At 38.5% G+C, this 26,260-nt stretch overlaps 1 protein-coding gene across 1 annotated transcript in view; it reads left to right on the plus strand.

Moving 5' to 3' along the window:
- The window catches only part of PHKA1 (phosphorylase kinase regulatory subunit alpha 1), a 208,546-nt gene that overhangs the window by 121,184 nt on the left and 61,102 nt on the right, over window positions 1-26,260 (plus strand). Inside the window, exons 16-17 of the mRNA XM_081125812.1 lie at window positions 16,288-16,397; window positions 17,385-17,529. Coding sequence (XP_080981938.1) covers window positions 16,288-16,397; window positions 17,385-17,529 — 255 coding nt within the window. The remainder of the gene's footprint in view (window positions 1-16,287; window positions 16,398-17,384; window positions 17,530-26,260) is intronic.

Here is a 26,260-nt window from a genome sequence, read left to right on the forward strand (position 1 = left end):
CTTACCCAGAGTTTATGTCTCTCTCTAATCTCAATCCATTGGCATAAATTTATTTTTACTTTTTTTTTTTTTAATTTTCTTTCTTTTCTTTTTCTCCCTTCTGTCTCCCTGTCTTTTTGTTTGATTGTCAGTTTCTCTTATTCTCTTTATTGTGTTTTTATTTTTTCATTTTCAACTATTATCCTGTTCCTATTTTCTCCCTTAATTTTTTGCTGGCCCTTCTTTCAGAATCTTTTCTCTGTCCCTTTTGTCTCCCAGTAGCTTTTCTATTTTTTACATTTTAGTTTAGTTTATTATTATTATTTTAAAATTTTTCATCACTATTAACAAATTACTGTTCTTCTAGCTTTACATTTCTTTCCTTTTTTACATTATTATTATTATTATTTTTTATTTGGTTCAGCATTTGTGTTCTCCCTTCACTCTCCCAGTTCTATTTTCATTTCGGTTGTTTTCATTGCGATTGTCAAGATATTTTGTAAGATACCACTTCATTCCTGGAAGTTTAGTTATTTTTGTCCTGGCTTGCCAGCACCCGTACAACAGCTTACACAACATGCTTGAGGCTGAGACACAAAGTTAGCCAACCTGAGAGAAAACTCCTCCCAAGGACTGGTCAACAACAATCTAGACCCAATCATACCAGGAAAGCCCAAATAACCCACAAAAGGGACATGCACAAAAGGAAGACACCTAGAGCAAAGAGCTCAGAAGTATAAGGAAAACACACCTCTGGGCTCCACTGGCCTCACACTACAAAATCCATCCCCATAAGACTGGGAGACAGCAAATATATCTAATATATAGATACAAACACTATGAGCCACAAAAATGAGAAGACAAAGAAACAACGCCCAAACTAAAGAAAACGAAAAATTGCTAGAAAAATACTTCAGTGAGATGGAATTAAGCAAGTTTTTAGAAATAAAGTTCAGAGTAATGGTTATAGAGATGCTCAAGGAAATTAGTAAGGACAACAAGGCACTTGGAGGTAAGGCCGAAAAGCTTAGTGAAAACATGAAAAAGGTACATATCATAAACAAGAATCAGGCAGAGATAAAAAATACTATATCTGATATCAAGAATTTACTGGAAGGAATTCAAAACTGGCTCAATGAAGTACAGGATAGAATAAGTGACTTAGAAGACAAGGTAGAAAAAAATTACTCAATCAGAGCAGCAAAAAAGAAAAAGCACTTAAAAAGCCTGAGGACAGTCTAAGGGAGGTTTGGGAAAACATTAAGTGAAACAACATTCTCATTATAGGAATGCCAGAAGGGGAGGAAAGAGAGCAAGGGGTAGAGAACTTGGTGGAGGAAATAATGACAAAAAACTTCCCTATGATGGTGAGGAAGAAAGCCACACAAGTTCAGGAAGTACAGAGGGTTCCAAACAAGAGAAACCCAAAGAGACCCACTCAAAGACACATCAAAGAGAAAAGATTAAGGGCTGCAAGAGAGAGACAAGCAGTGACTTACAAGGGAACCCCCATAAGGTTGACAGCCGATCTCTCCACGGAAAATCTTCAGGCCATAAGGGAGTGACATGAAATTCTCAAAGTAATGAAAAGCGAGAACATACAACCAAGACTGTTTATCAAGCAAGGCTATCATTTAAAATTGAAGGTGAAATAAACAGCTTCCCAGAGAAAAAAAGATGAAAGGAGTTCAGTACCACCAAACCAGCATGGCAAGAATTGGCAAAATGACTGCTCTAAGAAAAAGAAGGAATAGTGAGAGAAAGGTACATCAGCATAAAGGGGGAAAATGGCATTAAATAGGTATATATAAATAGTAACCTTAAATATAGATGGAATAAATGGTCCAATCAAAAGGCACAGGGTAGTTGAATGGATAAGAGAACAGGGACCAAATATATGCTGTCTACAAGAGACTCACCTGAGAGCAAAAGATTCACACAGGATAAAAGTGAAGGGATGGAATAAAATATCCCATGCAAATGGAGAGAAAAAAAAAGCTGGAGTAGCAATACTTATTTCTGACAAAACAGACTTCAAAATAAAGACCATAAAAGGAGACAAAGTCTCCTTTGTCACTACATAATACTAAAGGGATCCATCCAATGGGTGGAAATAAGCCCTATAAACATGTATCACCCAATATAGGAACACCTAAATATATAAAAAATTTCTAGGTGGACTTTAATGGGGAGATTGACGGCAACACAATCACAGTGGGGGACTTTCACACCCCACTGTCAGCATTGGACAGATCATCAAGACAAAAAATCAACAGGGAAACGCAGACCTTAAATGACACACTAAATCCATTGGATTTAATTGACATATACAGAACATTTCATCCCAAAGCAGCAGAATACACATTCTTCTCAAGTGCACAAGGGACATTCTCAAAAATAGACCACATGTTAGGCCACAAGGCAAGACTCTACAAATTCAAGAAGACTGAAATCATATCAAGCATCTTCTCAAATCACAATGCCATGAAACTTAAAATAGAACACTATAAAAAATATCAAAAATATTCAGACACGTGGAGGCTAAATAACATGTTATTAAACAATGAATGTGTTACCCATTAGATCAAGGAAGAAATAAAACACTTTATGAAAAAAAGGAAAATGACCAGACAACAACTCAAAATCTATGGGACACAGCGAAAGCAGTACTGAGAGGAAAGTTCATAGCATTACAGGCCTATCTCAAGAAACAAGAAAAAGCTCTAATGAACCATCTAACACAACAACTAAAAGAATTAGAACAAGAATGGCAAGAAAAGCCCTGAGGAAGTAGAAGGAAGGAAATAATAAAAATCAGAGCAGAAATTAATGACATAGAGACTAAAAAAACAATACAAAAAATCAATGAAGCCAAGAGCTGGTTATTTGAAAAGGTAAATAAGACTGTTGCACCTTTAGCCAGACTAATCAATAAACAAAGAAAGAGGACCCAAATAAATGAAATCAGAAATGAAAGAGGCAATATAACAACCAACCGAACAGAAATACAAAGGATCGTAAGAAAATACTGTGAGTAACTATATGCCAACACACTGGACAACATGCGTGAAATGGAGAAATTCCTATAAACATACAATCTTCCAAACCTAAATCAAGAAGAGGCAGAAAACCTGAATAGGCCGATAACAACTAATGAAATTGAAGCAGTAATAAAAACAACAACCTCCTAGCAAACAAAAGTCCTGGACTAGATGGATTTACAAGCAAGTTTTAGCAAACATTCAAAGAAGAATTAACACCTATTCTACTTAAACTATTCCAGAAAATTCAAGAGGAGGGAAAACCCCCAAACTCTTTTTATGAGGCCAGCATCATCCTAATCCCAAAACCAGACAAAGAAATAAAATTGTAGGCCAATATCCCTGATGTACATAGATGCTAAAATCCTCACTAAAGTACTAGCAAACTGGATCAAGCAATAAAAAGATCATACACCACGACCAAGTAGGATTTATTCCAGGGATGCAAGGCTATTACAACATCTGCAAATCAATAAATGTGATACATCACATAAACAAAATGAAGGACAAAAATCACCTGATCATATCACTAGATGCAGAAAAAGCATTTGACATAATACAGAACCTATTTCTGATAAAAACTCTCAGCAAAGTGGGAATAGAGGGATCATATCTTAACATAAAAAAGGCCATATATGACAAACCTACAGCCAACATCATACTCAATGGGAAAAAACTAAAACCATTTCCCTTAAAAACAGGAACAAGACAGGGGTGTCCAGTTTCACCACTCTTATTCAACATAGTACTGGAAGTCCTAGCCACAGTCATCAGACAGGAAGAAAACATAAAAGTTATCAAAATTGGAAAGGAGGAAGTAAAACTGTCATTATGTGCAGATTACATGATATTGTATATAGAAAACCCTGAAGACTCCACCAAAGTACTGCTAGATTTGTTAAATGAATTTGGCAAGGTATCTGGATACAAAATCAACATTGGAAATCGGTGGCATTCTTATACACCAACAATGAACTTTCAGAGAGAGAAACTAAAAAAACAATACCATTTACCATTGCAAGTAAAAAAAAATAAGATACCTAGGTATAAACTTAACCAAGGATGTAAAAGACCTGTACTCGGAAAACTACAGGACACTGAAAAAAGAAATAGAGGAAGATGTATACAAGTGGAAGAATATACCATGTTCATGGATTGGAAGAATTAATATCATTAAAATGTTCATACTACCCAAAGCAATTTATAAGTTCAATGCAATTCCTATTAAAATATCATCAGCATATTTCACAGATCTAGAACAAACATTTTGAAAATTTATATGGAACCAAAAAGACCCCGAATAGCTGCAGCCATCTTGAGAAAAAAGGACAGAGTGGGAGAGATCACTTTACTGGATATCAAACGGTACTACAAAGCCGTTGTAATCAAAGCAGCCTGGTATTGGTACAACAACAGACATATAGACCAGTGGAACAGAACAGAGACCCCAGAAGTAGACCCAAACCATTATAGTCAGTTAATTTTGGCAAAGGAGGCAAGAGCATCCAATGGAGAAAAGACAGACTCTTCAATAAATGGTGCTGGGAGAATTGGACAGGTACATACAAAAAAAATGAAACTAGACCACCAATTTTCACCATACAGAAAAATAAACTCAAAATGAATTAAAGACTTAAATGTAAGTTCCAAAATTATAAAAATCCTGGAAGAAAACATAGGCAGTCAAGTCACAGACATCTCACATAGTGGACTTTTCACTGATATGTCTCCTAGGGCAAGAGAAACAAAAGAAAAAATAAACATATGGGACTACTTCAAACTAAAATGCTTCTGCACAGCAAAAGAAAACAGCCTCAAAATACAAAGGAACCCCACCATCTGGGAATACATATTTGCTAAGGATGTGTCTAATAAGGGGCTAATTTTCAAAGTGTACAAGGAACTCATACTACTCAGCAAGAGGAAGACAAACAGCCCAATTAAGAAATGGGCAAAGGACCTGAGTAGACACTTCTCCAAAGAAGACATACAGATGGCCAAGAGACATAAGAGAAAATGCTCAATGTCACTAATCATCAGAGAGATGCAAATTAAAACCACTATGAGGTATCACTTCACACCTGTCAGAATGGCTACCGTCCACAAATCAACAAATGACATGTGCTGGCAAGGATGTGGAGGAAGGGCAACCCTAGTACACTGCTGGTGGGAATGCAGACTGGTGCAACCACTATGGAAAACAGTATGGAGATTCCTCAAAAAATTAAAAATGGAGCTTCCTTTTGACCCAGTGATCCCACTTCTAGGAATATATCATAAGAATCCTGAAACACTAAACAGAAAGAATATATGCACTCGTATTCATATTAGCTCAATTTACAATATCTAAGATCTGGAAACAGCCCAAGTGCCCATCAGTAGATGAGTGGATAAAAAAGCTGTGGGACATTTACACTATGGAATACTACACAGCTGTAAAGAAGAAGGATCTCGTACCATTTGGGTCAGTATGGAAGGACCTGGAGAATATTATGCTAAGTGAAATAAGCCAGGCAGAAAAAGACAAACATCACATGATCTCACTTAGATGTGGAATCTAAAGAACTTAATAAACTGATGAACAGAAATGATTCAATGACATGGACGCATGGTTCAAACTTTCAAATCTCGGAGGGATGGATGAGGGCAGGTGGTTGGAGGGGGAGAGATTAACCAAAGAACTTATATGCATAGATGTACAATTCAAGGTCTTGGACATTTGTGTGGTCAGGGACTCGTGAGGTGGGTAGGATGGGGTGGAATGGGCCATTGGAATGAAAAAGGGACATCTTTAACATTTTGAACAAAAATTTTCAAAAAGGTATCCTATGGAATGGAATGGAAGAAAATATTTCTAAACCATATAGCTAATCACTGGTTAATATCCAAACTATATAAGGAAGTTGTGCAACTCAATAACAGACATGCAGACAATTTGATTTATAATGGGCAGAGTACTTGAATAGACATTTTTCCAGAGACGATATACAAATGGCCAACAAGTACATGAAAAGGTGTTCAACATTACTAATCATCAGGAAAATGCAAATCAAAACCACATGTGATATCTCATGTGACACCTGTTGGAAAGGCTATTATTTTTAAAAAACACACACACACAAAAAACACACAACCAAGAGATAAATTCTTGAAAGAATGTAGAGAAAAAGGAACCCTTATGCGCTGTTGGTGGGAGTGTAAATTGGTATAGCTACTACAGAAAATAGTATGGAGATTTCTCAAAAAATGAAACATAGGACCAACAATTCCCACATGTAAGTATGTATCAAAGGAGATAAAGTCACTCTCTCAAAGAAATATCTGCACTCATATTTATTGAGGTATTTAAGTTAAACAGAGAAAGATAAATACTGTATGATATCTCTTATATGTGGAATCTAAAAACATCAAACTCACAGAAACAGAGTAGAATGGTGGTTGTCAGGGGTTGGGGGGTGGAGGAAATAGGGAAATGTTGGTCAAAGCGTACTAACTTTAAATTATAAGATGAATAAGTTCCAGGGATCTAATGTACAGTATGGTGACTATAGTTAATATCGTGTTGTGTACTTAAAAGTTGCTATGAGAGTAGAGCTTAATGTTCTCATCATAATACCCACAAAATGGCAATTACATGAAGTAAAGAATGGGCTAACTAACCTTATTGTGGTAAACATTTCCCACACCTTAAACGTACACAATGTTATATGCCATTTACATCTGAATGCCACTAAAAGATCAAAGGGTTGTTGCCAGAAGGTAATGGAGAGTTATTGTTTAATACATATGAAGTTTCTATTTGGGATGATTAAAACATTCTGGATGTGGCTGGTGGTTATGGTTGCATTACAATGCGAATGTACTTAGTGCTACTGAACTATATATTTAAAATGGTAACTTTTGTTATATATATATATTTAATATAATAAAATTTAATTAAAATTTAAATATATCAAACAATACAGATAATTCACATTTTTTGAGATATTAGACAGGACTTTTATAAACTATGTTAATATACCCAAAAATAAATTTAGAAGATGAATTTCACTGGAAATCTGGAATGTAAAAAAGGATCAAACAGAATCCCCAAACTAAAAAACACAAAACCTAAAATTAGGAATGTAATGGGTGGGATTAAAAGCATATGAGATACAGCAGAAGAGAGGATTAATAAACTGAAAAGTAACTCAGTAGAAAATATCTAAATTAAATCACAGAAAATAAAGGATGGAAAATTGAAAGAGCATTAAGAAACAGATATAGCCCAGCTGAGTGTAGCTCAGAAGCTGAGCATTGACCTAGGATTCAGGAGATTGAGGTTGGATTCCCAGTCAGGGCACATGCCCAAGTTTCGGGCTTGATCCCCAGTGCGAGGCATACAAGAGGCAGCTAACCAATGACTCTCTCATTATCGATGTTTCTCTCTCTCTCTCCCTCTCCCTTCCTCTCTCTAAAATCAATAAAGATATATTAAAAAAAAAAAGATATAGTGAAAAGTTCTGTAACCTAAGAACAAGAGGAAAAGATGAAACAGAAACTGTATTTGAAGAGATAATGATCAAAAATTTTTCAACACACAAAGGCTAAAAATCTGTGAACAAGATAAATACAAAGAAAACCAAATCTAAGTGTTTAATAATCAAACTTCTGGAAACCAAGATAAAGAGAAGATCTTTAAAATAGCCAGAGTTTCTTGGGCATAGAAAGGATAAATGGTGATGGAAAAAATTAAATTAAATTAAATTATTTTAAAAATTGGTAGAACAACAGGGAATTTGAATATGAAAATTAGATAATCTTGCCTGGCTGGGCATGGCTCAGCGGTTGAGAGTCGACCTAGGATCCAGGCGATCAGGGTTCAATTCCCCGTCAGGGCACATGCCCGGTTGCAGGCTTGATCAATGACTCTCTCATCATTGATGTTTCTATCTCTCTCTCTCCCTCTCCTTTCCTCTCTCTGAAATCAATAAAGATATATTTTTTTAAAAAAAGAAAGAAAATTAGATAATCTTAAAGAATAATCATTAATTTTAGCCATGATAATAATATATAATTTAAAAATAAAATAAAATAGCCAGAGTTAAGGAAAGACAAGTTACTTTCAAAAGAACAATGATGAAACTTACAGCTGACTTTTCAAATAAAACCAATGAACTCCCTGGAACAACTGAATGATGCTTACTGGAAGACAATAACTGCCAGACTACAATTCTGTATCCAGTGAACATACCCTTCGGCAATAAAGATGATGTAAAGTCACGTTTCAGATCAATAAAGACTGAGGATACATCACTAGCAGATTCACACTAAAAAAAATACTAAAGGGATTTATTTTATTTATTTATTTTTATTTCAGAGAGAGGAATGAAGAGGGAGAGATAGAAACATCAATGATGAGAGTCATTCATCAGCTGCCTCCTGCACACCCCCTACGAGGGATCGAGCCCGAAATCTGGGCATGTGCTCTGATGGGGAATCAAACCGTAGCCTCCTGGTTCATAGGTTGATGCTAAACCTATGAACTGAGCCATGCCAGCTGGACTAAAGGGATTTCTTTAGGCAGAAGAAAAATGATCTCAGGCAGAAATATAAAAATGTAGGAAGGAACCAAGAGAAATGGAAAGTCTAAATATAAAAGACTGTTGACTGCCTAAAGCAGTCAACACTAATAACAATGCCTTGTAAACAAAATAACAAAGTGAAACAAATGACAAACAAAAATAGAAAAATATAGATTCATGTACTTAACTTCATGTATATTCTAAGAAATCACCAAAAAAAGACTTAGTGTCCAATGATGGATGAAAAGATAAGCAAAATATGATGTATATATACAATGAAATATTATTCAGCCTTAAAAAGAGTAAAATTTGGACACATATACAAAATGGATGACCCTTAAAGACCTTATGCAAAATAGAATAGATCAATTACAAAAGGACAAATGTTGTACAATTCCACATATATGAGTTACCTTAAGTAAGCAAATTCATAGGGACAGAAAGAATGGTGGTTGGCAGGGACTGGGGGGAGGGGAGCATAGGGAGTTATTGTTTAATGGGTACAGTTTCAGTTTGGGAAGATGAAAAAGTTCTGGAGATAGGTGGTGCTGATGATTGTACAGCATTGCAAATGTACTTAATGCCACTGAACAATTAAAAATGGTTAAAATTATAAATTTTATGTTATGTATATTTTACCATAATAAAAAAGAAACAAAATGGAAGGAGCAGTGGATAAACCTGGTTGTGATATTAATCTCAGGTAAAATGTGTACTTTACAAAGTGGAGCCTGGAATATGACCAAGGCATTCACAGCTCTCTGGTTCTATTCCTAAGAGTTAAGCAACACTAAAAATATGACCTGTTTGCCCTAGCCAGTTTGGCTTAGTGGTCAGAGCATATGCCCTCAGACTGAAGGGTCCCGGATTTGATTTCAGCCAAGGGCACATACCTCAGTTGCAGGCTCCAGCCCAGTAGCCCCTCCTTCAGGAGGCAACCCATCGATGTTTCTCTCTCTTTCCCTTACACTCTCTCTGAAAAAGCAATGGAAAAAAATATCCTCAGATGAGGATAAAAATAAATAAATAAAAATAATAAAAAATATGACCTATTTGATAAGTATCATACTTAGGATAAAGCAGGGCCAAAAATAAAATCCCCAAGAAAAATGTGTTCCAGAAAAAAAGTTGTTCTGACATGAAGGGATATTCAATATATATTTTGGAGAAAAATATTTGAGAACAATGTGTATAGTGTTATCCTGTGTTATAAAAGGAAAATAATGTGTGTAAATGAGTGAACTATTTCCTCATTGTAACAGGTATTGATGTAATAGTAATTGCCTTTTGAAAGACAAAAAGAAATTCAACTACATTTAACATATCAGATAGATTGTAATTTCAAAATGCTAAACTAAAAATGGCATATGTACTAAAGGAAATCAGGTGGCTGTGTGTGTGAATGTGCATGTGTGTGTATATATACATACATATATACACACATACATGATATTTTTAAATTTTATTTTTTAATTACAGTTTACATTCAATATTATTTTGTTTTAGTTTCAGGTGTACCACATAATGGTTACACAATCATATACTTTAAGTGATCCCCTGGATATTTCCAGTATCCCAACTGGCATGATACATAGTTATCGCAATATTATTGACTATTCCTTAAGCTTTATTTCTATCCCTGTGACTATTTTGTGACTACCAATTTGTACTTTTTAATCCCTTCACCTTTTTCACTCAGTCCCCCAACCCGTCTCTCCTCTGATAAGCATCATTCTGTTCTCTGTATCTGTCTGTTTGTATTTTATTTATTTTGTTCTTTAGATTCCACACGTAAGTGAAATCATATGGTATTTGTCTTTCTCTGTCTGACTTATCTAGGTCCATCCATGTTACATGCATGATATTTAGATACATGATGTATACATATTCTATTTAAATTTTCATTAAAATTATGCCTTACTTTGTAGTTGTCTGATAGTTTAAGTCTCCCCCCCCCCCACGCCTTTTTTTTTCTTCAGAGAGAAAAAGAGAGAGAGAGAGAGAGAGAGAGGGGAGAGAGAGAGAGAGAGAAACATCAACTATAAGAGAGTCATTGATCGGCTGCGTCCTGCATGCCCCCAACTGGGGATCAAGCCTGCAACCTGGACATGTGCCCTGACAGGGAATTGAACCTCAATCTCCTGAATCATAGGTCAATGCTCAACTGCTGAGCCATGCTGGCTGGGCCTTCCCACCTTTTTAAGTTTTCAAAAATGTTTTTTCTGCCAAAACTCCCAATAGGAACAGCAAAAGAAAAAGGAATAAAAAATGAGGATAGTTTAAGGGACCTCTGAAACATCAAGCATAACAACATTCGAATTATAGGGGTCCCAGATAGAAAAAAAAAGAGAGAGAAGGGGGACAGAAAACCTATTTAAAGAAATGATGTCTGAAAAGTTCCCCAACCTGGTAAAGGGAACAGACATCCAGGTCCAGCTAGCACAGAGAATCCAAAATAAGATGAACCCAAAGAGGCCCACGCCAAGACACATCATAATTAAAATGCCAAAGGTTAAATCAAGAAGGATTTTTTAACTTCAAAGTTGGAAACAAACAGAAACAAATAAACTTAGCTATACACCAAATGGGTAACAACCATATTAAGAAAAGTGGAAAAGAAAGTATCCATGTAACTTTTAGCTACAATACTTTCACGCCCCTCAGTCTGAAGATAAAAGGACCAAAAAGACTGCAAAGAAAACTTAAATAACTGAGTAGGTTAGTAGGTTTATTGTTAATAGTCATGTGGGTGTAGTAACTCTGAAACAAGCTTACATGTATTGTAGAATTGAGCAAAGGGGTAAATATATTGATTTTTTTAGGAGCTAAGTTTCTCACGGTGAAAGAAAGGAGCTACAAATATAAAATAGTGAAAGGCAAGAATGACATGAAGTGGCTATTTTCCCCAGTCTGTTCACTGGAAGGACATGAGCAATGACACCTTAATGGCAGTGAGCACACATAGTTCCAGATCTCGGAATCTAATATCACTCCCCACTACAAAGAACCAAGAGTCCTTAGCAAAAATGGCTGAGTACAGGGCTGCAGCTGAGAGAGTGAGCCTGGATTGTCTTGTGCCAGAAATGAGAATGTGCTCAAAGAATGACAGGCATAGAAGCCAGATTGAAGGAGCTTTCACTGGCTAAATCTGGGACAAGCTGAGCATCAAAATAAGTAATGATAGTAATGGTTTATAGCCCATTGAATAAAATCAGAATTCATGGATCCATATTGAGAGAAGTAAATAAATAAGGGAGAAGGAAAGACCCATAGAGTAAAATGTTAAGTAATAAATGCAGAAGGAATGATAGAATTTAAAAATCACTATCTGGCAATTATAGTAATTTGACTCAGGCAAGAACCATCAATTACTATAAGGAACAGAATATTCACATAACTTCAAGTAATCGCCCCATAGGTTACTTATTTGTTATCACAACAGGCAAATAGTAACTTTACAGTAGAGAAACTTGAAGGACATGTCCAGGCTTGTAATCAAAGTTAGCATCACCAATATGGGAACAAGTCACAGTCAACTGCCACCCAATAAGATCAGTGAGAAAAAAGCATCACTTTGGGGGTACTTCTTCCACCTTGTAATATCCTGAATCTAATGATGTAGCAGACAAACTCCAATAGAGGGACATCCTACAAAATAATTGGCCCCATCTCTTCAAAGTGTCAAAGTTGAGAGGACAAAGAAAGGCTAAGACTTGTCCAAATGAAGGAAGGCTAAAGAGACATGACAACTGAAATGCAACAGGTGATCTTGGATTGGATCCTGAACCTGAAATATTCTTACTACAGAGGACAAGTAGGAGAATGGGTGAAATCTGAATGAAGTCTGTGGGTTGGATAACAGTGTTTTATCAATGTTAATTTCCTGATTTTAGCTCATTTGCATTGTAGTTATATAAGAGAATGTCTGACTAAAATATTTTTAATTTTTCTTTATATATAATATATATAATATATATTTAAATTGTATTGTTGAAAGTATTACAGATGTCACCCATTTTCTCCCCTTTGCCCTCCTCCATCCATCTCCCACCCCACCCCAGGCCTTCACCTGTCTATTGTCTGTGTCCATGGGCTATGCATATATGTTTATAAGTTCTTCGGCTAATCTCTTCTCACCCTCCTTCTCAGTTGTCATTCAATATTTTTTAAAAAGTTCCTCTACCAAGTGAATTTTACTGTGTATAAGGTTGCACAATTTTTTATCACATACAAGAATATTGGAATATTTTGACTTATTTGGATAAAATGTGTTGTCCCATTCAATAAAGTTTTTCAGTACTATGCTATTGAAGGAGATCAAGATACACTCTTTTTTAAAAAATTTATTTTATTGTTGAAAGTGTTACAGATGTGTCGCCCATTTTCTCTCCATTCAGTTTCTCAGTTTAGCATACCATCTTTAAGTTGATGAAGTTTTTGTTCAGCTTTGTTGCGTAATAGTTTACATTAAAAAGTTTGACAACCAGTATATCTTTTGCACTTTTTATGGGCTTTAAAGAAATTTAGTGCATGACAGTTGGTAATAGCATTTTATCACTCACATACTATTAATTTTATGAGCATTCTTGCCTCTTATGTTTAGATGATGTGGATTCTTTATAACAGAATAAAATTCTTTTTTATTAAATTTATCTTTATTGTTGAAAGTATTACAGATATCTCCCCTTTTTTCCCCCATTGATCCCCTCCACCCCACATCTGCCACCCTAGGCCTTCACCACACTATTATCTGTGTCCATGGATTATGCATATATGAATATAAGTTCTTTGATTAATCTCTCCCACTGAGATTCATCAGTCTGTTCCATGCTTCTATGTCTCTGGATCTATTTTGTTCCTCAGTCTATTTTGTTTATTAGATTCCACATATGAGTGAGATCATGTAAAACTGAATCAGGAAGAATCAGAAAACCTGAATAGGCCAATAATAACTGATGAACTTGAAGCAGTAATAAAAAAAAAAAAACTCCCAGCAAACAAAAGCCCTGGTCCAGACACCTTCACAGGGGAGCTTTCTAATTCTTTAAGTTGTAGGGTTAGATAGTTTATTAAAATTTTTTCTTGCTTTTTGAGGTAGGCCTGCAGTGCTATGAACTTCCCTCTTAGGACTGCTTTTGCTGTGTCCCATAGATTTGGGGTTGTTGTGTTTTCATTTTCATTAGTTTTCAGGAAGTTTTTTATTTCTTTCTTGATCTTATTGGTAGCCCACTCATTGTTTAATAACATGTTCTTTAGCCTCCATGTGTTTGAATGTTTTTGAGTGTTTTTACTGTAGTTGGTTTCTAGATTCATGATATGATTTTAATCTTCTTGAACTTGTAGAGACTGGCTTTGTGTTCTAACATGTGGTCTATCTTTGAGGATAACCCATGTGCATTTAAGAGGAATATATATTCTACAGCTTTGGGGTGAAGTGTTCTGTAAATACCAATTAAATCCATCTGATCTAGTGCACCATTTAGAGTCACTGTCTCTGTGTTGACTCTTTGTCTGGAAGATCTATCCAGTGAAGTCAGTGAGGTATTAAAGTCCATGACTATGACTATATTGCTGTTGACCTCTCCCTTAAAGCCCTTAAGGTTATTATTGATAGGTCCTGATTTATTGTCATTTTAATTTTTTATGCCTATGTTTCTCTCTTTGTTTCTTCTTATTATTACAACAGTCTCTTTAACGTTTCCTGCAATGCTGGTTTGGTGGTGATAAACTCCTTTAGCCTTTGTTTTGGTCTGGGAAGATCTTTATTTCACTGTCTATTCTGAATGATAGCCTTGCTGGACAGAGTAGTCTTGGTTTCATATCCTTGCTTTTCATTACCTTGAATACTTCATGCCATTCCCTGTGGCCTGTAGAGTTTCTGATGAGAAATCAGCTGACAGCCTTATGGGAGCTCCTTTGTAGGCAACAGATTGCTTTTCTCTTGCTGCCTTTAATATTCTCTCTTTGTCTTGAATTTTTGGCATTTTAAATATGATGTGTCTGGGCATGGGTCTATTTGGATTCTTCTTGCTTGGGACTCTCTGTGCCTCCTGAACTTGTGTGACATTTTCCTTCACCAGGTTAGGGAATTTTTCTGCCATTATTTCTTCAAACAGGTTCTCTAACCCTTGCTTACTTTTGACCTTTTCTGGCACTCCTATGATGTGAATATTGTTATGTTTTATGTTGTCCCACAGCTCCTTTACACTGTCCTGTTTTTTAATTGTTTTTTTCTTTTTTGGATCTCTGATTGAGTGATTTTTTCTACCCTGTCTTCTAATTCGCTGATCCGATCCTCAGCTTCCTCTAAACTGCAATTTATTCCTTCCAATGTATTATTTCTGCTATGTCATTCTTAATTTCTTTTATATTTTTTCATGCTGTTGAGAATCCTTACAGTCAGTATTCTGAACTCTATATCTGATAGAATGCTTATCTCCATTTCATTTAGCTCTTTTACTGGAGACTTCTCTTTTTCTTTCATTTGGGGCTTGTTTTTTGTCTCCCCATTTTGGCTGCTTAATTGTGGGGGGGTTTTTTCTATGTATTAGGTAGATCTGCTAAGACTCTCAGTCTTTTTGGACAGCCTCTGGTGCAGGCCAATGTCAGACACTGTTTGTAACTGCCTTGAGTACCCTGTTTGGAGCTATCAACAACCCATGGCTTGAGGTCCCCTCTGTTGGGGCTGGGTGTGTTTGGACAGGACCAAGATGCACACCAAAGTCTGCTTTTCCAAGGCCTGGGTCCAGAAGCAGATCAAGCAAAGACTCAAAGCATTCCGAAGTCTGCCTCTACCCACAGGCTGATTAATCTGATTCTCTTAATGAGCCTCAGGCTGTAGAAACTCCGTGGGGTAGGGTGAGAGGTTTTTCAGCAGGGTGGGGCAATTGCTTCCCCCTCAGGCAAAAGCTGCTTGGAAGGTAAATGTCTGCCTCTGCAGTCTGGGGGAATGACTTGGCACAGGAACCCAGAGGGGTGCCCTCTGAGCACTATCTCCAGAGCCCAAAAACCTAGATTCTACTTACACAGTTCCAGTCCACTCTGCTCTCCCTCTGACAGAGCCCAAGGTGAGCGGCTGTACACGAAACTTTGTGTGTTGCTTCTTTAAGAGGGTGCCTGCAGTTCCAGCCTTCTCTCCCTGGTAGAAAGAAACCCAGCTACTTTTCACAGCCAGATGTTATGTGGGCACTTTTCTTAGTTCTGATGCTCTGGGCTTGGAAGCCCTGCCTGGGGTTTAGGCCCCCGAGGCCTCAGTGGGAACCCCCCACAGCTGAGATATTTCTCTGGACCATCAGCTGCTGCCTGTGGGAGCCCAGCCAGGCCTCTCACACCTCCACACTTCCTATCAGTCTCTATGTGGTCTTCACTCTTCTTCCTTGGTTATGAGGGTGCTCTCCAGCTCGTCTTCAGTTTCAGTTGATTATTCAGGATTGTTTTTCTATATTTTAGTTGTAATCCAGTTTGGTCCCAGGAGTGTATCAGTGTAGCTTCTACTCAGTCTGCTGCCTTCTTTAACCTCCCCGCATAAAATTCTTTAAGGGCTCTACAGTTCTTAGTATGGTCCTCTATATGACATGAACACTAACTTTGAGACACAGAACTTAGCTTGTTCAATCAGAAAGTGTTTACTAATACAATAAAAATGTTTGCTGATTGGATTTGTGCACTGAAAATATCTTGATCTTTCCTCAATTCTACCTCAGGGTGTAACAGTAGAATGAAACTCAGTGGCCGACCCTATAGACACATGGGAGTCCTTGGAACTTCAAAACTCTATGACATTCGAAAAACTATCTTTACCTTCACTCCACAGGTGGGTGGAATGAGCTTTACCATATATAGAGATGAATGGAAATAAAAAAGAAACATTAGAGAAATAAAGCATTTACTGGGGTTTTGACAAATGTCAGAGTTCCACATGCCTTGTACATATTAAGTTGCTCAATAAATATTTGTTGAGTTGCACTGAATTGTATTTCTTGCATAAAGTTTTGCCAAGTGACTATGGCTACCAGAAGTAGTCCTGGGTGTTGCAGAATTAGTGACTAGGGATTTTACAGATGTTTGAGTACTTTAAAAAGTACACCTTACTTTAAAAAATTAAGAATAAGATTATTCTTATTTGTGTTTGTATTCTTTATAAATAAAATGGAGTCTTTTTTTTTTTTTTTTCATTTACCAAATTATGTGTTCTCTTTGTTTGAAGGAGGGGCCCTTTTAACAAGCCTGGAGATCTTTGATATCCTCTTTTAAACAAAAATGTCAGTATTGTTTTAACCATGATTGTTACCCTGATGTTTATTGGCCACATTATATTAACAAGCCTGATTATTTGTTTATACGGGGAGGAGAAATTATTTTCTGGAAAGAAAGTTAAGCTTTCCATTTGTCATCTTACATCTGAATTAGTACAGCTGAGATATAGACAAAAAATATTGGACCATAGATGATATTTTTGATCTTGCCATTTGCTAGCCATGGGACTTTGCTAATCCACTTAATGTCTCTTGGCCTTATTTTTACCTCTAAAAGAAGAAAAGCCCTTACTGGATTGTTGCAGAATTAAGTAAAATTATGTACTTAAAAACACTTTGTAAATTATAACACACTGTAAAATGTCAAAATTATTATATGTATCAATGGACCACCAGATGCTTTGGGAAGAATTAGGAATTACATTTGGAGGTATTGTTGCCTTTGTGACATCATATATATCCTTGTGAATATGTGATTACTTTAAAATATTATTTGATAGTTGTAAGAGTAAATTACTCTAAGCTGTTATTTTAATTTTTCTCAGTTTATAGACCAGCAACAGTTCTACTTGGCTCTGGACAACAATATGATAGTGGAAATGCTTAGAACAGACCTTTCCTACCTCTGTAGCCGTTGGAGGATGACAGGCCAGCCCACCATCACCTTCCCCATCTCACACACCATGCTTGGTAAGGTGGTATGATGCAAGGGATGAATATTTATTTGGAATAAGTCATGTGGTTAGTCCTTTAAAATCTTAGGGTCACTAGAGAGCTACTTCTTATTTATTCTTTCAGCGGTTATTTATTAGCTCCTACTTTGTGCCAGTAAGTTTTCTAAGCACTGAGGATACATGAAGTGAATAAGGGAGATGAGGTTTCTACTCTCATGGATCTTATGCTTTAGAATAAATATGTTACAAATATAAACTAATACATAAGAATATTTTAGGTGGTTAGAGAGCTATAATTTTTTTTTTTAATGTAGTAGAATAACTTGGTTGAAGGTTACTTCAGATAATTGGTTTCTAGGTCAATTTGCAGAAACTTCATAAATACAATTCATATTAAGTAAGTAATACTACATTTTGCATCTGTCTTACTCCAGTGGAGCATCAAGATTTTATAGATAAATTCCCAGGCATCTCCCTCCAAGGCCTGTCTAACTGAACCAGTAAAATCTAGCAGGGAAAAGTAAAAAGGCTTTCAGTTTCTCTTTCCTTTATTATCTGGGCTTCCTGAAATTACTTACTTGAAACTGGGTGATAGGCTTTATTTTTCTCAGTTCCTGGAGGACTACAGCCAATGCTGAAGCATTGCTTTCTTTCTGTGTCTCTGTTGCTTCCAAAAGCCTGTTTGTACCGCCAAAGTACATAGAATTCCTTTTCATTAGAGAAGAATCCTTTGTGATAAACCATTCAAGGTTCGGACAGACTGTTAGGGATTTTGCTAATACCTCTTAAAGTGCTTCAAAAGCACAAGAGTTGAAGAAGTAGGGTAGTCCTTCATTTTATCTTTCTTATTTATTTAAGACAATTAACAAGTACCCACTTAATAACTACTGTGTTCCAAGAATTTTCTTCAGAAAGTGTAAAGTCTAATTGGAGAGGCAATGCTAATACTCAAAGTAATAGAAAATAATTCAAAACAGTATATAAAGAAGCACTAAACCCTTATATTAGTATTTTACAGTGAAGGTGATCAAATTGTCAAAGAAAATTTCTTGACTTAAGTGGGACTTATTCAAGTTTTTCAGATGAGCACTGTTCATGTGGGAGAAAAGAAAAAGGAAAGGTATTTTAAGTGAGGGAAAAAATGCCATGAGTGAGATCTGGAGGCAGGGATGAGCTTGACTTGTGAGTGGGCAGTGAAGAGGCCAGAATGGGCTTTGCGTGTTAGAGTATAATTATCAATAAAATTGGATAAGTAAGTGGGGTCAGATTATGGAAACCTTGAAAATAAGCAGATATTTAAAACATAGTTTTCTCAGAAGTCTGAAACTAAAGTTTTTGAGTAAGCAGTGACATGATGAAAATGATGTTGATTTTATGACAGTATATACTGTAGTGAGGACAATCTGATATCAAGGAAACTAATCTAAGTATGAGGAGATGAGGAGATACACTGGATTGGCGGTAGTAAAAATAGAGTAGGAAATAAGGATACAAGAGTCATTTTAAACAACACCTGCAAGTTAGGTGTTGGCTAACTAGATGAGGTATGAATCAAGATAATGCCAAGATTTAGAGACTAGGTAAGTAATTCTGCCATTGAAAGAGGCAAAGAAGTTCTATAGGAAGATGCCAGTTGTAAAGGGACATGTTGAGTTTGTGCTTACAAAGAGATTTCAAAATAGAAATACCTAATGCAGTCATGTGCCACATAACAATGTTTCAGTCAATGACAGACCACATATACAATGGTGGCCCCATAAGATTATAATGGAGATGGAAAATTCTGATCACCTAGTAACACCATAATGTCATAGCACAAGGCATTACGCACGTGTTTGTGCTGATGCTGGTGTAAACAAACCTGTGCTGCCAGTCATATAAAAGTGTAACACATACAATTATGTACAGTGCATAATACTTGATAATGATAATAAATGACTATGTTACCAGTTTATGTATTTAATATACTATACATTTTATCACTATTTTATACTATACTCTTTCTACTTATAAAAAAATTTTGCTGTAAAACAGTATGTCACGTTATTCCAGGAGCAGACTCATATAGCTCAAGTTTACCACATCTCTTGATTGCCCTGGGGTGTTTTTTGTGTGTGCTTGATTTAATCTCCTGTTATTTTGTACGGTAACATGCTATACCGGGTTGTAGCCTAGGTGCAATAGGCTATACCATAGACCCTAGGTATGTAGGAGGTTATATTATATAGGTTTGTGTAAGTGCACACAATGATATTCACACAAAGATGAAATTGCCTAACAACACATTTCTCAGAACATACCCCCATCATTAAGTGCCACATGACTGTAGTTGGGATGAGATACACAGCCATAACTTGGGAAAAAGAATAAAACTAAATATCTAGATTCAAATCACAAAATTTTTTATCTTAGTATGTGGTCACACAACAAAAATAGTAGTAATAACAGCAATAATAACTACAATGTTTATTGAACACTTTCTCTGTGCCAGACACTGAGCTAGGTGCATTCAATAAATTATTTTGAAATCTCCACAACAACCCAATTCAGGTAGGTACTATTAATAGCCCTATGTTATAGATGAGAAAGGTGAGTCATTGTCAAGAGTCACAAAACTAGTAAATGAACAGAGTCAGGCTTCAAACCATATCTGTCTCCACAGCCTACATTACCAATAGTGTGTTTTGGTCAGGGAAAATTTTGTGCTGGTGAAATGAGAACAAACATATTAGTAATCACATTAAAATGTGAATTACTGAAATTCTCATGTAAAAAACAAAGGTTCCCAGAATATGTAAAAGAGCAAAATCCATCTTAGATGTTAGTTACAAAAGATATCCATAAAATAAAATTATATTGGAAATAAAGGAATGTGTAAAGAGATATCATGCAGTTGCTAACTAAAAGAAAGCAATGAGGATCCAAGATGGCTATGGAATAAGTGGAAGCTATACTCACCTCCTCCCAGCACCAAACTGGAATTACAACTAAATTATAGATCAATCAACCTGAATAACCAACTGAAGACTAGCTGAACATAAGTCTTATAACCAAGGATTTACAGAAGCCACATCAAGACTGGTAGGAAGGGTGGAGACATGAATAGGACTGGCCCTGCACATATGTGTCGAAGCTGAGAATCCAGAGGGATATCTCAGCTGCAAAGGTCCCCCTTGTGAAGCAAGAGGTCTCAACCCCACACTGGGGCTCCCCTGTTCAGAGCACCAGAGCTGGAAAGAGGTACCCACGTAACATCTGATTGTGAAAACCTGCAGGGATTCTGTCCAGTAAGGAGAGACAGAAGTCTGCTAGAAACTGAAGTGCCCTCTTAAAAAGCCAGTGCACAGCCCGGCTGGGCATGGCTCAGCAGTTGAGCGTCGACCTGGGATCCAGGCAATCAGGGTTCAGTTCCCAGTCAGGGCACATGCCCGGGTTGCGGGCTGCAGCCGATCAATGACTCTCTCATCATTGATGTTTCTATCTCTCTCTCTCCCTCTCCTTTCCTCTCTCTGAAATCAATAAAGATAAATTTAAAAAAAAAACAAAAAAAAACCAAAAAAACCAGTGCACAAATTCTAGTTCTCAGACACTCACCCAGGGCTCTGGCAGAGGGAAGGCAACTCAGAGAAAACTGGAGTCATACAGAGAAGAACTGGGTTGTGTGGCCCCAAGGAGAGATCTGGAGGGTCAGCTGTCAAGGTCCATGGGCTGAGTCCCTATCCAACACCACCCACAGGTGCCAACTTCCCTGGGTTGAGCACTCTTATCCATACAGAGCCAGCCTGGAGCAGGGCACTAATCCTGTGCTCCCAATTCTGTCACCCTATCCTGCCAATCTTGCTCTCTGTAGAAAAGTCTGCTAGCTGTGCCCAGCTTGGGCCTGATGTGTGCTCTTTTGTGGGGAGCTCTTAAGGGAGACTCAGGCAAATACTGAGTGGTGTGGCTCTGTAGTGGGGGCCACTAACCCCCACCAGCCTGACTATGGTGTACTATGCTTTGTGGAACACTTGAAGAGATCCTGATGAACCCAAGAATTGTTGAATGCTCAGGCAGAGACTAAGTGGTGTGGCTGTGGAGCGGAGGCCATTTCCTCCCCTCTACGCACCTGACAGGCACTGCCCTCTAACAGGAGATAAACGAGCTTTGTCCTCCCAACTCCCACTGGTCCTGCCTTGCTGAGCTCACACCCTGCAGAAAGGTCTGCTGGCTGCACATAGCTTGGGCCCCTGGTGCACTCTTTTGAGGGGAACACTTGAGGAGATCTGGATGGTCTCAGGGACTGTTGGATACTTGAACAGAGACTGAATGCATGACACTGGAGCAGAGGCCATTTCCTCCCCTTGTGCATCTGACCAGCACACTCCCCCCCCCCCCCCCCAGGAGATCTGATAGCTCCATCCTCCCAACTCTGGGTGGCCCCACTCAGCCAAGCTCACACCTTGTGGAGGAGACTGTGGGCTGAGGCCAGCCTAGGCCCACTCTACAGACTTATTTTGGAAGGCTCTTGATGAAGTCCAGGCAGCTTCAGAGAGTAGCAGAGCATCCAACAAGCAGAGGTAAATCTTGGAGTGCCTTGGACCTTTTACTGACCTGCACCTGGGCTCAGAGCTGCTGGAAGCTGACCTTGGTTTACAGCTTGGCTCCTCCCATGCACACCCAGGCTCAGAGGCAGCCACGAAATGTGGAACACTTGGTAGCTCCAGACAGGTAGCCCAAGGTCTGTTATAGGCAGCATCTGACATTGGCCTGCACCGGAGTACCTCCCAAGAGTCCCCAAAACAAACACAACCATTGGCAGGCTTTATACCACATCTGAGCACGGCCCAATTAGCCACACAAGTGACACACCCAAAGGGAGATCTTGGAAGGCACCAGAACTTGCTGGGGCCAATTCTCCTTCAGGGGTAAAGTCCCCGCATAACAGCTTGTGCACTGTGTTCAAGGTCAAACCTCATAGTCAACCAGCCTGAGGTTCATCACCACTCAACGACAGTCCAACAACAATGAAGACCCAACTACAAAAGGAGGGCTCACATAACCCCAAAAAGGGAAAGTTCTGGAGCACCTATCCCAGGTGATCAAGAAGATTACACCACTGAGACCCACAAGACACCTACTATATAAGGCCATCATACCAGGACTGGAAGACATAGCAGATCTACCTAATACACAGAAACAAATGCAAAGAGGAAGCAAAAATGGGGAAACAAACAAACAGGTCCCAAATGAAAAACAGGAGAAATCCCCAGAAAAAGAATGAAATGAAATGGAGGCAACCAAGCTAACAGATGCAGAGTTCAAAACAATGGTTATAAGGATGCTCAAGGGACTTAGGGGAAGAATGGATGAACCCAGTGAGAACTTAAACAAAGAGATAGTAAGCATAAAAAAGACATAGAAACCATAAAAAAAACTAGGAGCTCCCATAAGACTGTCAGATGATTTCTCAACAGACATATTTCAGGCTAGAAAGGATTGGCACAAAATATTCAAGGCGATGAAAAACAAGGACCTGTACCCAAGACTATCTTACCCAGCGAAGCTGCTATATCAAATTGAAGAAGAAATAAAGTGCTTCCCAGACAAGAAAACGCTAAAGCAGTTCATCGCCAAAATCCAGTATTACAAGAAATGTTAAAGGAACTACTTTAAAAAGAAGAAATTGAGAAAGAGGAATATACAGTGGTACCTCGGTTTTTGAACGTTCCCATTGACAAACATTTCGGTTTATGAACTCCATAAACCTGGAAGTAAATGCTTCCATTTTCGAACACGCTTTACAAGTCACACATGCCACATGGCTTACACTGAGTGCAAAAGGAGAGGCCTAGCTGTCGGCTGTTGATCCCTTGGTTTTCAAATGTTTCAGAACTCAAACAGTCTTCTGGAATGGATTACATTAGAAAACCGAGGTACCACTGTAATTATAAAGAATAAAATGGCAATAAATATATACTTATCAATAATCACTTTAGGAGAAACAAGATGGCGACGTAGGTAACAGCTGCACCCATCGCCTCCTGCAACCACATCAAAATTACAACTAAAATACAGAACCACTAGCACTCAGAACCTCCTGAAATCTGGCTGAACAGAATCCCTACAATCAGGGAACTGAAGGAGCACCGAAACTGGTAGGAGGGGCACAGACACAGGCAGATCGGGGCTGAATGGGGGCTGAATCAGAGACGTGACACGGGCCCACACCCAGTGCCATGGTTGAAACCCAGGAGGGAATCTCGGCGGTGAGAGTTTCCTGGAGGAGTGAGGGGTCTCAGCCCCACAGCAGGCCCCCAGCCCAGGGCTCTATGGCTAGGAAGAGACGTCCCCACAACTCCAGGCTGTGAAACCAGTGGGGAATTGTCGCTGAGGGTCGCGGAGGCTGCGGGAGCCCCAGCAGCTCCTCTTAAAGGGCCCGTGCACGGACTCACTCAGATCCACTCCCTCTGAGCTCAGCTCCGGGCAGCAGCCTGAAAGGACCTGGGACACTTGGGGAGGAACGAACCTGCCTGAAATCTGGGCAAGACGTGGAGGGGCAGCTTTCTTCCAGGCAGAAGAGCTGGCAGAAGCCATTGCTTCTTTGGAGAGTCCTTCATGCACACAGCCCGCAGGCAGGCACCATATTTGAAACGCCAGCACCTGACTCACACCATTGGCCCCACCCCTCCCCACCTGCAGGCTCATCCAGGCCATTTCCAGTGGCTTTTCTGTGCAAGTGGCCTCTCGAGCCTCATGCTTACGACTTTGCTAAAATCTCTCAAACAAGCAGCAGCATGCCCCATACAGCTTGATAAATGGCCCCAAGCCTGGCACTAGTGGCAGCCTGCATTGGCTCACAGCTTGGCCTCTCCTGGACAACGCCAAGCCAAGCACAAGTAGCAGCCATCTATAGTTTGCTGTGTAGCTCATGCTGGGTGGCCCTGGGCAAGGCACTGGCAGAGGCTGACTTTGCACCTCCTGGGAGGCCCCAGAGACAGTGCACCTGGTGGTCAGACTCGACCACACTGGAAACAATCCTACCACATCCACGAGTGACACTCTCAATGGGCGCACTTGGTGAACACCAAAGTTCCACTGAAGTAAATCCTGCTCCATAAGGGTGTCTCCAGCATAGCAGCTCTTTGGCTGTAGTTGCAGCTGGTCCTCACAGCTGATTGACCTGGGGGTAAATTCCTCCCACTGATGCCAGCAACAACCCAAGCTCAACTACAGCAGGATAGTGCACACAGTCCACACAGGGGAGCAGCTAGAAGGCCCAGCTCAGCTGACTGGGGAGGCTGAGCCACTGAACTCTACAGGACACCTACTGTACAAAGCCACTCTACAAATTCCAGGAGACGTAGCAGCTCTACCTAATACATAGAAATAAACACCAGGAAGCAGCCAGAATGCGGAGGCAAAGAAACATGTCACAAAGGAAAGAACAGAAGAAATCTCTAGAAGAGGAACTAAATGAAATAGATCCAAGCAAGCTGACAGATAGAGAGTTCAGAATTTTGTTTATAAGGATGTTTAAGCATACTGTTAGGAAAATAACTGAGAAAATAGATAACATAATAAAGTACCAATTTGAAATGAAGGCTACATGAACTGAAATGAAGAATAATTTACAGGGAATCAACAGTAGAGTAGAGGACACTGAGAATCAAATCAGCAATTTGGAAGATGAGGAAACAGAAAACACCCAATCAGAAGAGCAAAAAGAAAAAAGAATCCAGAAATATGAAAATAGTATAAGGGGACTCTGGGACAACTTCAAGAGACCCAATATTTGTATTATTGGGGTGCCAGAAGGGGAAGAAAAAGACTAAGGAATTGAAAACCTATTTGAAAAAATAATTACAGAAAACTTCCCCTACCTGGGGAAAGAAATAGACTTACAAGTCCAGGAAGCACAGAGGGTCCCAAACAAGAGGAACCCAAAGAGGCCCACAGCAAGACACATTATAATTAAAATGCCAAAGGTTAAAGACAAAGAGAGAATCTTAAAAGCAGCAAGAGAAAAACAGTTAGTTACCTACAAGGGAGCACCCATATTACTGTCAGCTGATTTCTCAACAGAAACTTTGCAGAACAGAAGGGAGTGGCAAGAAATATTCAAAGTGATGAAAAACATGGAACTACAACCAAGATTGCTCTACTCAGCAATGCCATCATTTAGGTTTGAAGATCAAATAAAGAGCTTCACAGTTAAGAAAAAACTAAAGGAGTTCATCACCACCAAACCAGCACTACAGGAAAAATTGAAGGGTCTTCTTTAAGAAGAAGCTAATGAACAAAAGAATTTGATGAACTAAATAGATCCAGAGACATTGGTGCATGCAACAGATGATCATATTTCAGAGGAAAGAGGAAAGGGGGGTGGAGGGTGGAAAGAGATTAACCAAAGAAGTTATATGCATATATGCATAACCCATAGACACAGTTAATAATGGAGTGAAGGCCTGGGGAGGGGGCAGGAGTGAAGTGTAGGGGATCAATTGGGGGTAAAAAACGGGATGCCTGTATTATCTAAACAATAAAGATTAGTTAAAAAAACAAAACAAAACAAAAAAACAAAGAACTAACACCCATCCTTCTCAAACTATTCCAAAAAATACAAGAAGTGTGAAAACTACCAAGCTCATTTTACAAGGCCAGCATTATCCTAATTCCAAAGCCAGATAAGGACACTACAATCAAAGAAAGTTGTAGGCCAATATACCTAATGAATATATATGCAAAAATCCTCAAAAAATATTAGCAAA

The sequence above is a fragment of the Miniopterus schreibersii genome, assembly GCF_964146895.1.
Source record: "Miniopterus schreibersii genome assembly, chromosome: X".
Lineage (NCBI taxonomy): Eukaryota > Metazoa > Chordata > Mammalia > Chiroptera > Miniopteridae > Miniopterus > Miniopterus schreibersii.